Genomic DNA, 14,135 nt, shown 5'->3' with positions numbered 1-14,135 from the left:
CTTCTTCTGGAACCTACCTTTCCTTCCATATTGCACCACTTCCACGCTTATGCTGGTCCCTATCGGGCAGGATAAAGTCATAAGCTCGTTTTCACAACTCATCTGTCGAAAGGCGCGCAGTGTGCTGGATAGAAGTCCTGTAAATTAAAACAGTACAAAAACTCAGCTTTATTAAAAGAACAGTTGAAGGCTTCGTTGCTTTTGTGAAAATATGATAGCCGTTGGATTCTTCCTTCAAATTTCTGTTAAGTTAGGCCATTGCAATGAGTTTTTTCTCGTAATCTTTGCTATAGGTACACAGAAAAAAATGATAGAAATATTCATCAGGAAATGGTGACAGATTTTGTGGCAAAAAAAGTGTAATATTACATCAGGAATTTGTGAATTTTCATCAGTTTCTGATGAATTTTCATCAGGTTCTCATTTTTACACAAAAAAAATAGGTAATATTCAACGAGTCAAATTTTCAACATTCCAAAAATCAACTTTTTTTTTGCTGTGTAGAGGAGGAGAGAAAATAGGAATTAAAATTTCCAACGAAATGAGCAATGAGCCATAAGTCAAACCTGATGGCGTTAATCGAAGAAATATACTTTTGACGATATTTTTTGCAGAAATTAACAGCAAAACTGAAAAAATATGTTAAGGTATTTTGATTGAATTTAATTATCATTTATTCTAGCTTCCCAATAAAGCAGTTACTTGGGTAAATTTACCGAGATTTTGATGATTTGGAGGTATTATTTCTTATTTTGAAAACGCTTTCCAAAATTACGGTACAAGATCATTTCTAGAGTATTTTGAAACTCAATACTGTAGTGTTATATTTTTTAACGATTCATCATTCCACACTGAGTGAATTTATCAACGTTTTATTTACACAGAAAAAAAAATGATGGTAATATTCATCAGGAAATGGTGACAGATATTGTGGCAAAAAAATTATAAATTTTACCTCAGAAAATGATGAATTTTCATCAGAAAATGATGAAATTTACCTCAAATAATGGTGAAGTTTACCTAAAAAACTAACTTAATCCACCTATGTGGTTGGAGCCTTCCTCACAACAATGGCTGTACACAAGTTTCATCTATTTTTTAGATCCGGCTTCCAAAAAGTACATCGATATCACTTAAGTGGCCATATCTCGAGACAGGGTTGCCAGATCTTCAATGTTTTGCACTCGTTGGAAAGGTCTTTTGATAACCTAACCAACAATGGGTCGGATGGTGGATCCGGACATAGTTTACATACATTTAAGTGAGATCCGGCTTCAAAAAAGTACATCAATATCACTTAAGTGGCCATATCTCGAGACAGGGTTGCCAGATCTTCAATGTTTTGCACTCGATGGAAAGGTCTTTTGATAACCTAACCAACAATGGGTCGGATGATGGATCCGGACATAGTTTACATACATTTAAGTGAGATCCGGCTTCAAAAAAGTACATAAATATCACTTAAGTGGCCATATCTCGAGACAGGGTTGCCAGATCTTCAATGTTTTGCACTCGTTGGAACGGTCTTTTGATAACCTAACCAACGTTGGGTCGGATGGTGGATCCAGACATAGTTTACATACATTTAAGTGAGATCCGGCTTCAAAAAAGTACATCAATATCACTTAAGTGACCATATCTCGAGACAGGGTTGCCAGATCTTCAATGTTTTGGACTCATTGGAAAGGTTTTTTGATAACCTAACCAACGATGGGTCGGATGATGGATCCGGACATAGTTTACATACATTTAAGTGAGATCCGGCTTCAAAAAAGTACATCAATATCACTTAAGTGGCATATATCTCGAGACAGGGTTGCCAGATCTTCAATGTTTTGCACTCGTTGGAAAGGTCTTTTGATAACCTGACCAACAATGGGTCGGATGATGGATCCGGACATAGTACACATACATTTAAGTGAGATCCGGCTTCAAAAAAGTACATCAATATCACTTAAGTGGCCATATCTCGAGACAGGGTTGCCAGATCTTCAATGTTTTGGACTCGTTAGAAAGGTCTTTTGATAACCTAACCAACGATGGGTCGGATGATGGATCCGAACATAGTTTACATACATTTAAGTGAGAACCGGCTTCAAAAAAGTACATCAATATCACTTAAGTGGCCATATCTCGAGACAGGGTTGCCAGATCTTCAATGTTTTGAACTCGTTGGAAAGGTATTTTGATAACCTAACCAACGATGGGTCGGATGATGGACCCGGACATAGTTTACATACAGTTAAGTGAGATCCAAATATATGTGAAAACACATTTTTATACATAACTTTTGAACTACTTATCGAAACTTCAATCTGTATAAAACTCGATCTATGGGACCCTAAACCAAGTCGAATGCAACAAGTTCGGGTCAAATCGGTTCAGCCAGTGCCGAGAAACATGAGCTAGTTTGTTGGTCACATACATACATACACACACACATACACACACACATACACACACACATACACACAGACATTTGTTCAGTTTTCGATTCTGAGTCGATATGTATACATGAAGGTGGGTCTACGACGTTTTTATACGAAGTTGATTTTTAGAGCAGGATTATAGCCTTACCTCAGTGAGGAAGGCAAAAATGATGAAATTTACCGCAAAACTGTTGAATTTTACGAAAGAATGTGTATTATTGCATTAAAAAATGTGTAATTTGGCTCAGAAAGTGGAAGGATAGGTATTGAACTGTCATCCATTTAAGAGAACGTTTTTTTTTTTTGTCCGCCTTGTGGGCAGATATTGGGATTAGTTCACCTCGACCGTCCTAGCGACTATTTTTTGTTTTTTTTTTTGTTTTTTTTTTTCAATTTTTGCTCGAATCTTATTGAGAAGAATCAAGCTGTCTGTTTACAGTCTTTTTTCCAATGCACATATACACTGGTAGAGTGCGCCTGAACGCAGTGCGTTGAAGCGTGGTTGTGCGAAAGGAAGAATTCTCCTCTCGTGTTTTTTGAGTCCGAACACTCATCGTATCTGTTAGCGCATCTTCGGCTAGTTGGCCAGTCAACTATCTTCCGAAGTGCACAGATCAGCCGAAGCTAAGTAGTTGTAGTTGACCTAGCGAAGGAGAAATGAGCAACTTTTGAAGAATTGTTGTGGCTCGCAGGCTGTTGATGTCCAACTTCAAATGATGAGGACGGACGGGGACTGGAGCGGTCCCTGTTGGCTATTTTAGATCTCTCCCCTTTGTCATCAGTTTTTCGGCTCTCTCGTATTGACCCGACTGTCGTCAGTTGGCATTGGAGCTCTTCGCCGAGTAGTCCATTTTGACTAACTCGAGGTTTCTCCAAAGCGCAGACAGCAGGGAAAGAAAAACCTGTACTGATTTTGCGGGATGACCAAAGCTCCAAAGCTGCCACCCGAGGATTGAACCTCTGACCTTCCGCTTGTTAGGCGGATCCCGTAACCACTCGACCACGGGAGGTTGGTGACGTTAATAAAACATTTGATTCAAACGTATTTTTTTTTTCATTACTTTCAGGGTACTTTGTGCTTGATCACTCTAAGAACTCGGGTTGGTTTTTTAGCAAATATTACTTTAAGGTTAGACGGAACGCCAGTTCTTGGACAATCTTTGTTCAACTTATATAAATGTTTGAACAACACCCGGACTATTCTTTCAAAACAGTCCGGAAGACCAAAACAAACCACGACAGTGACACGAAATCTGCGACGATTCCTGGACGTAAACACCCGGCACCTTCCTCCAAACCGATCCGGAAGAAGCTCCAACACAAACTCACCAAAAAACACGCAACGACGACTGCACAGAATCAGCAACGATTGTTTGACGCACGAGCGACCAAAACTCTCTGACACGCGTCGATTGAATCACGATCCGACAGACTTCTACCAACCACTTTTCACTTGTACCTAAATTTGATGAATATTACTCAAGTATACGTGTAGCAAAAATAATGTTGAATATTCATCAAAAATTAAGTAATATTATTAGAATCTTGTTGTTACGGCGGTAGACTCCAAGATCTGTATTCCAGGACACTTTAGAGAACCCAGAACATCCCAAAAGTGATCCAAATAGCTCAGAGTGTTGTCAAAGGGTCCTAGGGACATCACTGAATATGAACCATAATCGGAAACTTGGTAGAATCTTGTTGTTACGGTGGTAGACTCCAAGATCTGTATTACAGGACAATTTGGAGGACCCAGAACGTCCAATAATGAAATGTAACTTTTTTTTTGCCTGTTTCTGTTTAGTCATGTAAAGATTAACACAGCTCAGAAAAATTCAGGCCTGAAAGGGTTAAATAAAATAAAAGATTTTCTCAATAGAAAAATAATTAATCCCAAATTGTGGGGAGTTGTTCGGGACCCGTGGTGTATGGGTAAGGGGTCATCCATAAACCAAGTGAACAATTTAGGGGGAAGGGGTTATGGCGATTGTCCATGCTATTTTGTATGATCAATTGTCCACGAAGAAGAGGGTTGAAGGGGGTAGGGTTCGAGAATTCCAAAAAAAGTGTCCACGTGGTTTATGAATGATTCCTTAGCGTGGTTGCCTCTCACCCAGTCTGCCTGGGCCCCCGGTGCCCAGAACCCAGAAGGTCCAGGTGGCTTTTTTCAAGACTGGGTCCTGTCTCGGTGAAATCGCTGGTAGCCAGTTGGGCTCACAATCCAAACATCCATGGTAAAATACTGATATATTAGGTTGTATAATGTGGTCCACTCGGTTCACTTTCATGTCCTTCAGCTTGTTATTAAAGTTTCATTTAGTCGTAAAGTTATGATAAAAAAAAATCTATTTAGGCGCCTATAAAAAAGGGTGATTTTCAACATAACCTCAAATGGCCGGGTCGTCACTATAACTGTACAAGTTGGCTATAGAAGCCTTATATTGTGTGAATCTAATCACAACATACAATTTGGCATGAAATCAAGATTTGAAATTATTCCACTGGTTTAGCAGCCCAGAGTATCTGTCGTATGTATTTATCTATTTACAATATGAATCATTACAATGATTTATCATTTCTTATCATACTTCTTTTGCTTTATCCTATAGGATCGTCGAATTATTCTTAGATTAGTAAACTTACATTTTCCCAAAATATGGTGGAATTTGATGAACTCTACCTTAAATGAAATTCGTTTAAATATAGACTCAATCTTACCCCTTAGAAGGGGTGACTAAAATTGAGCCAAGACAAAACGTCTGCCAGGCGCCCCCCGTTTCCGTCTGGTGTGTTTCTTAGATAGTTTTTTCTGCTGTAGTTTGGTGTGTGCACTTTGTTGGAGAGCTTTGTACAATTTTCACGATTGTCTGAAATCTCTGAAATCCACAATATTTGGTCCCAAATTCAAATGTTGTAAAAAGCTTCCATCATGTGAGAAGTTTGAACCATCCACATTAACGACCCCCAGGTCTTTTGTGGTCTCTATCGCAAAGATTCTGTTCGAACCTAGGAATCCAAAGACTTGAATGCCCGAGCATGGGTAAATAACAAGGGAAATGCGTAATAATACCTTTCTCTGGTATCAATACCAAATGTTGGTATTCCTGGACCCTTTAAAATTTGTCTTAAGAATTATGCAAGAGCAAAATGTGGTATCATACCAATTTAGGGTATTGTTTTGATATTGCAAAATTGCAGAATTTGTCAATGGTCGAACACCACATTTTGGTATTCTTTTGGTATTATAGTATTTTATCAAATTCCTCTGAAACTATGGGAAAATTTTGACCAATTTTGACAAAATAATTAATTTTGCGCTAAAATGATGTCTCAAAGCGAATGCTTTTATTGAAAATCATTGATACCCCTTAAAGAAATGACTTGATTGTGGAAAATTTTCCAAGTCAGGATGCCATATTTTGGTATTAAAAGGTTTCATCGAATTCCTCTGAAACTATGGGATTTTTTTTATAATTTGGACGAGATAATTGATTTTGCGCTTAAATGACTTGAAACCCAAAAATGTTAAAGCTGATTTTCTTTTTTTTTATATTCCCGCTAAGATTTTTTTAAAAACGTTGAAAGTCGGGTTATTGGTTACTACTTTAAAAAAACGAGTTAATCGACAGATTGTTGAAATTTCGGGAATTTCAATCCAGTTTCATTTTATTAACACTTATTTTTTAATCTTGTTATTTTTCAGAATCTTCAAGAACTTCAAGCACAGGCCGTTCATCAATGACAAATGCATTCGATGTGGTGAAGAATATCACTAAGAACAACATGGAATCATCAGGTTAGTAGATTTGGCTGTTGCATATGGATCCTTTACCCGTTTTTCCACTAACTGCAGCTGTTGCACTAAAAATGGTATGAAAATACCAAATTTTGGTATTTCTTGCGCAAATAACAGGTACCAAAATGTGATCTTGGTTGCCCAGTAATAGATGGTAAAATACCATGAAATCATACCAAAATCATGTATGTGGAAGACCACAGGAGTACCAAAATCTGATTTTCCAAGGGCGCGGGAATACCTAAAAATAAAACCATGTCAATACCAAGTTTTGGTATTCAAGCAATGTTCAAAAATCCAGAAGACCTCAATTTGGTATTGAAATGGTTTTATTTTGTAGTATTATTTTACCCTTGGAATAACATGGTTTGGTATTGTTGTGCCCTTCCACATACAAGACTTTGGTATGATTTCATGGTATTTTACCATCTATTATTGGGCAACCAAGGGCACATTTAGGTCTCTGTTATTTGCCCAAGTAATACCAAAATTTGGTATTCCCGTGTTATTTACCCCTGCTCGGGTGGGGAGAGCACCCAAGCCTCTCTCTATACCAAGGAACCTTTGGATTGTGAGTCCAACCGCCGCCAACGATGCCACCAGAGCAGGCTTGGTTTGATTTGTTGATTGTCTTTATAGCAAGGAGACGACTCCCACACCTGGAATGACTTAACGCCAAGCCTGCTGCTTATGTCGCATGTGAGAAGTTATTGAATCCAGAAATGTTGCAGAAAGACACTATTTATTTTAGGAAATTAACTGATACTTTAATATGGGACTTGTCCAGAATGCTGTTCTCTACAATATAATTGATTCTATACTGTTTTAAAATGTAGATGCAGAGGATTGAAAAAAAAAAGTTTGGGAACCTATTGGGTAATAAACAGCTTTTCAATGAAATAATCTATGTTATGCATTGTTGAATGCTCATTTTTTATCCGGGCAATGCATTGCTGTATTTTCACGACAAATTGTACATAGAAAAGAATTATATTCGGTCGTATTGTTCCTTCCAACTATTTTTTTGGGGTGATAAAATTTGGTTCGGAACTTTTTAATGGAGGTCAAACATTGGTCAAACATGTTATTCAGAGTCCTTCAATATATTCATTACACATTTGATGGATATTAACTTGAATACATCGGGTTTATGCATTTTTTTTAAATATCCCATTTTCCCAGGAGTACTACAAGAGCTCTTCAAGATAGCTACAGCATAGCAGTTTGGACCGCGGTAGGATAAAACTCTCTTCAAGTACTCTTCCAAACTCCTGAAGAAGTTTTGAAGAGAGTTTTATCCTACCGCGGTCCAAACTGCTATGCTGTAGCTATCTTGAAGAGCTCTTGTAGAACTCCCGGAAAAAAATGTTACTTGGCCCTACCCCCTAAAGAAATATTTTGGTATGTATATCCCAAAAAATGTCGGGAAAGAGCCCTCACGTTGCCAAATATCAGACACACCGATTTTTTTTTATCTTAATGTTCTCGGAAAAGTGCGCCGTGAATTTGGATCACTTTTTTTATAAAAAAATATCGATAAATAAATTTCAATTGTCATTCAAAGAATCCACAGTGGCCCAGTGTGATCTCATATAAAAAGCTGTCAAGTAAGATACTTTCTGTCAAGAAAGGTTTTTTTTCTTTTTTTTTCTTTAAACCACCTCAGTGATTGGTGCCTTCTTCCTGCAATCAATTGAAAACGCTTTCTGATTGTATTCATATACGCCAGAATACATGCAAACAAAATGCTATAAAGCGTTACCGTAAAACGGGGTGACTTTGATAGCCGGGGTGACTTTGATAGGTTTGCGATTTTTCCGCAAAATGAAGAGTACAATTAAAATACGTAAGGAATGGTTTAGAAACATACTGACCGTGGTAGAGAAGTGTTCAAAATACCTCATGAAGAACTTTTCATAAATTTTTGAAAAGTTTATAAAGTTAGTTAACTATAGTTGAGAAAATGTGGATGAAAGTCATTATTTTAAACTTCTCAAAGTGTCATGATTTTCTCAATGAACATGATTTTCAATCGGAAAACGGAATGCATTTTCGGATTCTTTGGACAATTTTCCACTTGGAGAAGGTTAAATAAGTTTGTAAATAATAAATAATATGTGTTTTTGAAACACAATTAAAAAAAATCTCCGAATTTATAGGCAAATTCAGTTGAACAAATTTCATGTAAAATGTGAAAACTTGTGATTCGTGCTTCGAATTCAGTTTAAAATGCAATATAAATCGATAATTTTATAAACAAAACTATTTTTAACAAATTTTAGGCAAAATTCCGACTTTTTAACAATTTTACCTGAAATTTATGTGTATTTTGTTAAAAAGCTTATAAAGTTAGTGAACTTAATATAAACATTGATTTTTTTCTTACAAACTATATCAGCTACTTTAGTGATGGTACATTTAACGTACAAATAAAGTTCGAACATCTTAAATATGATTTTAACAAAAAAAACTATGACTATCAAAGTCACCCCGGAATTAAAACCAAGAATTTTTAACGTAACTATTTTTCTAAACACTATTGAAAATTTTTTTTTTCCAAAATAGTGCATGGACTTTGTGTGGCCTACCCCAGTACATGTTTTAAAAATAATAACCTTGAGAAAAACCTTACCTGTTGGAAAATATTCTAAAAACAAATTGAAATCCTATCAAAGTCACCCCGGTTTACGGTACTTACGTTTCTGCTATAAAAAGCCATTAAGAAAGCTTGGGCTAACGATACCGATAGAGTTATCTACGTGCGCATGTATTGCGTGTTTGTACACGAAGGGTTTTCAGGTTAAAATTTGTACCCGCCAGCAAAAACAAATGGTACACTGAAAAAAATAAAAGTACCAAATTCCTAAATTCTTGGAATTTTGGCTCCTTTCCTTATTAAGCAATCCAAAAAACCCGATTACTAAATAAGGAAAAGAGGCAAAACTCCTAGAATAAAGGAATTTGGAACAAGTTTTTTATTTCAGTGTAAGCTAGTGTGCGTGAGATGGGGCTAAGGGACCATCCACAAACCACGTGGACACTTTTTTGGAAATCTAAACCTCCCCCCCCCCCCTCTTCGGGGACAATTGCCCATATAAAAAAAACTTTTTTGTATGGAGCGTGGACAATTGCCATAACCCCCCCTTCCCCCCAAAGTGTCCACGTGGTTTATGGATGGTACCTAAGATAACTCTATTCCGTAAGGCTTAGTGCTGCCTCAGCCGGCTCTTTTGCAATGTTCACACATTTTTGGATTTGTCAAAATTATATTTTTGCACAATTGCTCATAACTTTTGATAGCGTTGTCAGATCTTCAATCTTTTGGGCTTGTTGGAAAGGTTTTTGATTACCTATACAACGATGAGTCGTAAGATAGATCCGGATAACTTTTTCATCCAAATTTTTGAGATCCGGCCTCAAAAAGTGTATAGAAAACACATAAGTTTAACTTTTGATAGGGTGATCAGACCATCATTCTTTGGAAGTGTTGGAAAGGTCTTTCAAATACCTTTCTAAAATTGCATAACATGACCACGCTTTTTACAATCTTTCAGATTTGAGTCAAAATCGTTTTTTAAACATAACTTTTTAAGTATTTATCTAAACATCACCATTAAAAGATAGTGACTTAGGGGACCCAAAGACGGATCGAATGAGGCCAAAACGGGCAAAATCGGTTCAGCCAGTCTCGAGCAGCATCCAACCACCCGCACAGACATTTGCTCAGAATTTGATTCTGAGTCGATATGTATACATGGTTGGTCTAGGAGGTCAAATGAAGAAGTTCGTTTTTCGAGTGATTATATAGCCTTTCCTCATGGAGGTGAGGAAGGCCAAAAGCAAGTTGCGCATGTTTTAAAATTTTAGTCATTATTTTTCTCCCCCTGATTTGTTTAGGTTAAAAAGTGAGTGAGGAGGTATAAATTTGAAATAAAAATTTGCAAAGGAGAAATTTTTATTGGAAATTTCTCGCTAACCGAAACTGGAAGCTTCTATGGAAAGTATATAATCACATTTTTTATAAATAAAATCATCAAAAATCAAGATCAACTCGGATCGAGTAGCACTCTTCGAAAAAGTTGTAGGCAAATGTTTGCGAGTCCAAGGCCAGCAAACCCCTAAAGCGATGTTTTCCACATACATTTTTCCGTACAAACTTCAACGCTCAACAGCACCCCTAAATCTTAACTGATTTTGCTCAAAATTGTCACAGATATTTATTATTCACTAAGGAATTGAGCCAGAAAGTATCCCTAATGGCTCAACACACAAGATACACATCACATAAATGATTGGGTTTGTTCAAATACTACGTCTAGAGTTTTCCGGGATTTCAGAGTGAGTTTTTGAAAATCGTACCATAGCATTTGAACACTTTGTTCGTGGTTTCCAATTTCATGAACGAGTGTTCACGATTTTGAGAACTCTTTTTTCTCAGAGTACCACCGGAAATAAAACAAGACGTAAGCGATATAAAACGTTGATTAGTGCAAAAAAACGCAGATTCTGCGAAAAAAATCGAAGTCGTCTCGCAAATTAGCAAAACTAAAAACCTCCCGGTTTGTTTTGGAATTTAGCAGTTCTTCTTGATTCAGCGAAAAAAAATGCTGGTGCAAGCAAATATGGTCCTTCACACAGCGAAATATTTTACTAAGCAAATTGATGTTTTGACTAGATTGGTCGAATTTGATCTGCTGCAAAACCAGCGAAAAAAATCAGCAATTTCAGGTAATTTTTCAGCAGGCAGCGAAAATAGCGAATTTTTACGTTTTGGCAAACTTTATCGCATATTGGTGATGTATTCCTTTTCCGTGTAATTCTATGATGATAACATCTAAGTATAATGCTGTTGCTTTACATTATTCAATCTCTGGAATTCGATGTAGCTATCTCATAGGATTATGTTGGTTTACGTAGCTGATCTCTAGTAAGCTTAATGTTCGTTTTAACCAGCGTTGCTTGTCATAAACCGCTTATTGCGGCTCGTTCCCATATTTTTCCAGACGATTATTTGATAGTGAATTTATATTTTTTTTTCGAGGTGAGAGGATTTCACATTTACCTAAATCATCGCCAGAAATGTGTTGTGCGAAAATCAGTAATCCGAGAACACTGCTGATAATCCTTTGTTCCATGTTTCTCCGTCACGCACTGTATCCTTTCAGAATAATGGCCATCATAACCACGCTGGCTGCAGTTAATCCTTTGGGTGGTCTGACAAAGCTCGTGCTGCTGCCTCACACTCCATGAGCTGTCAAAAGTTGGCTGTGTTTCGTTTCAACGATGGCACTGACAAAGCCGCTTGACAATGGCATTATTCCAGGCTGCCAATTAATTTAAAAATAACAGACACTATCCATAAACAATGAAAATAATTATCGTTGCACATGATTCATCGTTATGCTTTTATAATTTTCATCCTTTCGTTTCATGTTTTACCGTGCCCACTATAGATCACTCTCTCACTCTCTGTTGATTCACACCCCCACAAGCGCGGGAAATGAAAGCAAAAACAGTGGCTTTATTAAAATTTTATTACCATACGCACACACACACACACGTGAGCTCGTTTTCCGTGCACGTGGCTGACACTCGCATTCCCTTATGCTACACCGACGAAGCGCCACATTTCACCAACTGCAAATGATCCATTACCGCAATTTGTTGTCGTCGGCACACGTGGGTCCTGCCACGATATCACCAGAACTGCACTACTTCAAGCTGCTTGATACTTGGTCGTCAGAGGATTCCCGTGCAGCGTACATATCTCGCACATCAAAAGCTCATCAATCACTTTGAACTTTGTCGCCTCAAACATTCTCCACTGATCCACCACCGTTCCGTCCTACCTCGTCCCCTTCAAGTGGAAATGGGAGATAAAATTTCACTTCTCCTCTTCGATGTGACACTTAAACTGACAGATAACGTGCAAAAAGCGCACGCCGGTGATGAAACATAAAATGAAAGCAATAACAATGCCGCCTTAATCCTCGTCACTTTCCGAACGACAAACTTTCGTCCCAAAAGTATATCCTTCGAGCGGGATGCATGCAAGACACACACACGCACACTCACTCACTCTCACTAACGCACTAGATATGCCTTCCCGGAAGGTGTTCCCGAGCCACGCCACCGGTTCCGGAATCGTTCCCAGTGGTTTGCGTGCGACCTCGACGGAGTCTGTGATGTAACTGAGCCAAACGCATCTTACCGGCACGTTCGGTGTGGACCACCCTGGATGACAAGCCTGGCCAAAGTCTCACCAGAGCTCATTCGAGAGTCACTCACGAGAGCGCGGTGATGAGTTCGGAGGAGGTACTCACTCTCTATCTCTTTTCGCTTCTGTATATCGAATGCTACCAGCTGATGCGGGAAAACTTCTTCTTCGTCTCGTGAGGTGGAAAACCACGATAAGAACAGGAATGTTTGAATCTGATTTTATGAGTATGCTTGTTTGGCTACAAAACCAATACATCCGGATTTCTTAGTAGCTTGAGAGAGATGGAGAGGGAGAGCGCCGCTCCGGAATTTGTTTCGTGAGTTGTTGTGCCGAACCCATCGAGGAGCTGGAAACTGGAGGAGATTTATTCACTGTTTGTGGGATTTCTGGGCCTGGGGCAAAGCATTTCGCAGCGAAACGGCAACCGCCACAGGAAAGGTCGCTAGCACGGCCAGTGTGTCAGTCGGGCGGAAATACTGATTTGCAATGCTAGTGTGTGTAGCGACCCGTAAAGATGCCGGTTTAGGCGCGCTCGTGGTACCAGGCATTCGAATCGAGATGCTACATGAAATCAAATAGCAACCAGTACACCACAATTTATCGTTGACTAGAGTACAACTAGACATACCTTAACAAATCTAGAACAAAGTAATTGTTTATGAAATTGATTTAAAGATCCGCTCTCAGCTTTCTTGTTTACCTAACTGTCCAGAACAAAATATGGGTCAACTCACACAAAATAAAATAATAATAGTTTGTAAAACATTTTTCAAAACCTGCAGGATACAAACCCAACACAGACAGATAGGACATTAACTTAGTCTTCGCTGGTTTGTGACTCTGATTGACGAACGGAGTGACAAAGAAAATCACGTAATATTTGTATCGTAGTTGTGCTCGCTCACAGATGATTGCGCGCTTCAGTCGTCAATAATTCGTTCGGCGATGAGAAAAAAAATCAAAATCAAATTATTCGCTCTACAGCATTGCCTTGGCGTTCCCGATTACGGGATTCCTACTCGAAACTAGGTGTCCGAAGGCTTGATTGTTGAGGCAATTGCAAACCTCTTTTTACACCTAAGCTTCCATCCACCCCGGGATTCAAACTGACGACCTTTGGATTGTGAGTCCAACTGCCTACCAGCGACTCCACCGGGACAGGACCCAGGGAGACGACTCCTACACCTGGACTGAGCTATCGACCTAACCTCTAGGTTAGACCGGGGCCAACATTTACTTCCCCATCCGACGGAAGGCGTGATCAGACAAATCTCGTCTCAAAATTTGCCACCGGGACCTTCTGGGATCGAACCCAGGCCGACTGGATGAGAGGCAATCACGCTTACCCCTACACCACGGTCCCGGCGATGAGAAAGTGATTTCTAATTTTTGAACCGAACAACAGAGCCGTTGGTAATATTACGTAAAATATCTTAACATAATGCCAATTGTGTATTAAACTCAGCAAAATAACAGTTTTGCTGTGAATATTCGTTGAATTTCGCTTAAAGCAATTGACAACATTTCTCTAGAATTTCACCACAAGATCTAGATTTTTTTTAATTTGTATAATACGATGTTCGTCGATTCTTTATGTCTCCATACAAGATTGAGGGCTGTCATTTTTTTCATGTTACGATAGGTAATACTGAAGTTTTGTGTTTGGCCAAGCTACGTTTAAAAAAAATGT

The 14,135-nt window shown here is 38.4% G+C and overlaps 1 protein-coding gene across 1 annotated transcript in view; it reads right to left on the bottom strand.

Annotated features, from left to right (window-relative positions):
• The window catches only part of LOC6043583, a 34,277-nt gene extending 21,877 nt beyond the window's left edge, over positions 1-12,400 (bottom strand). The window contains 3 exon segments of the mRNA XM_038263125.1: positions 18-137; positions 11,288-11,577; positions 12,305-12,400. Coding sequence (XP_038119053.1) covers positions 18-137; positions 11,288-11,360 — 193 coding nt within the window. The 5' untranslated portion in view covers positions 11,361-11,577; positions 12,305-12,400.
• Between the last annotated feature and the right edge of the window lie 1,735 nt (positions 12,401-14,135).

Source organism: Culex quinquefasciatus, chromosome 3, assembly GCF_015732765.1.
Source record: "Culex quinquefasciatus strain JHB chromosome 3, VPISU_Cqui_1.0_pri_paternal, whole genome shotgun sequence".
NCBI classification, from domain to species: domain Eukaryota; kingdom Metazoa; phylum Arthropoda; class Insecta; order Diptera; family Culicidae; genus Culex; species Culex quinquefasciatus.
This window is presented reverse-complemented; position numbering and strand designations above follow the sequence as displayed.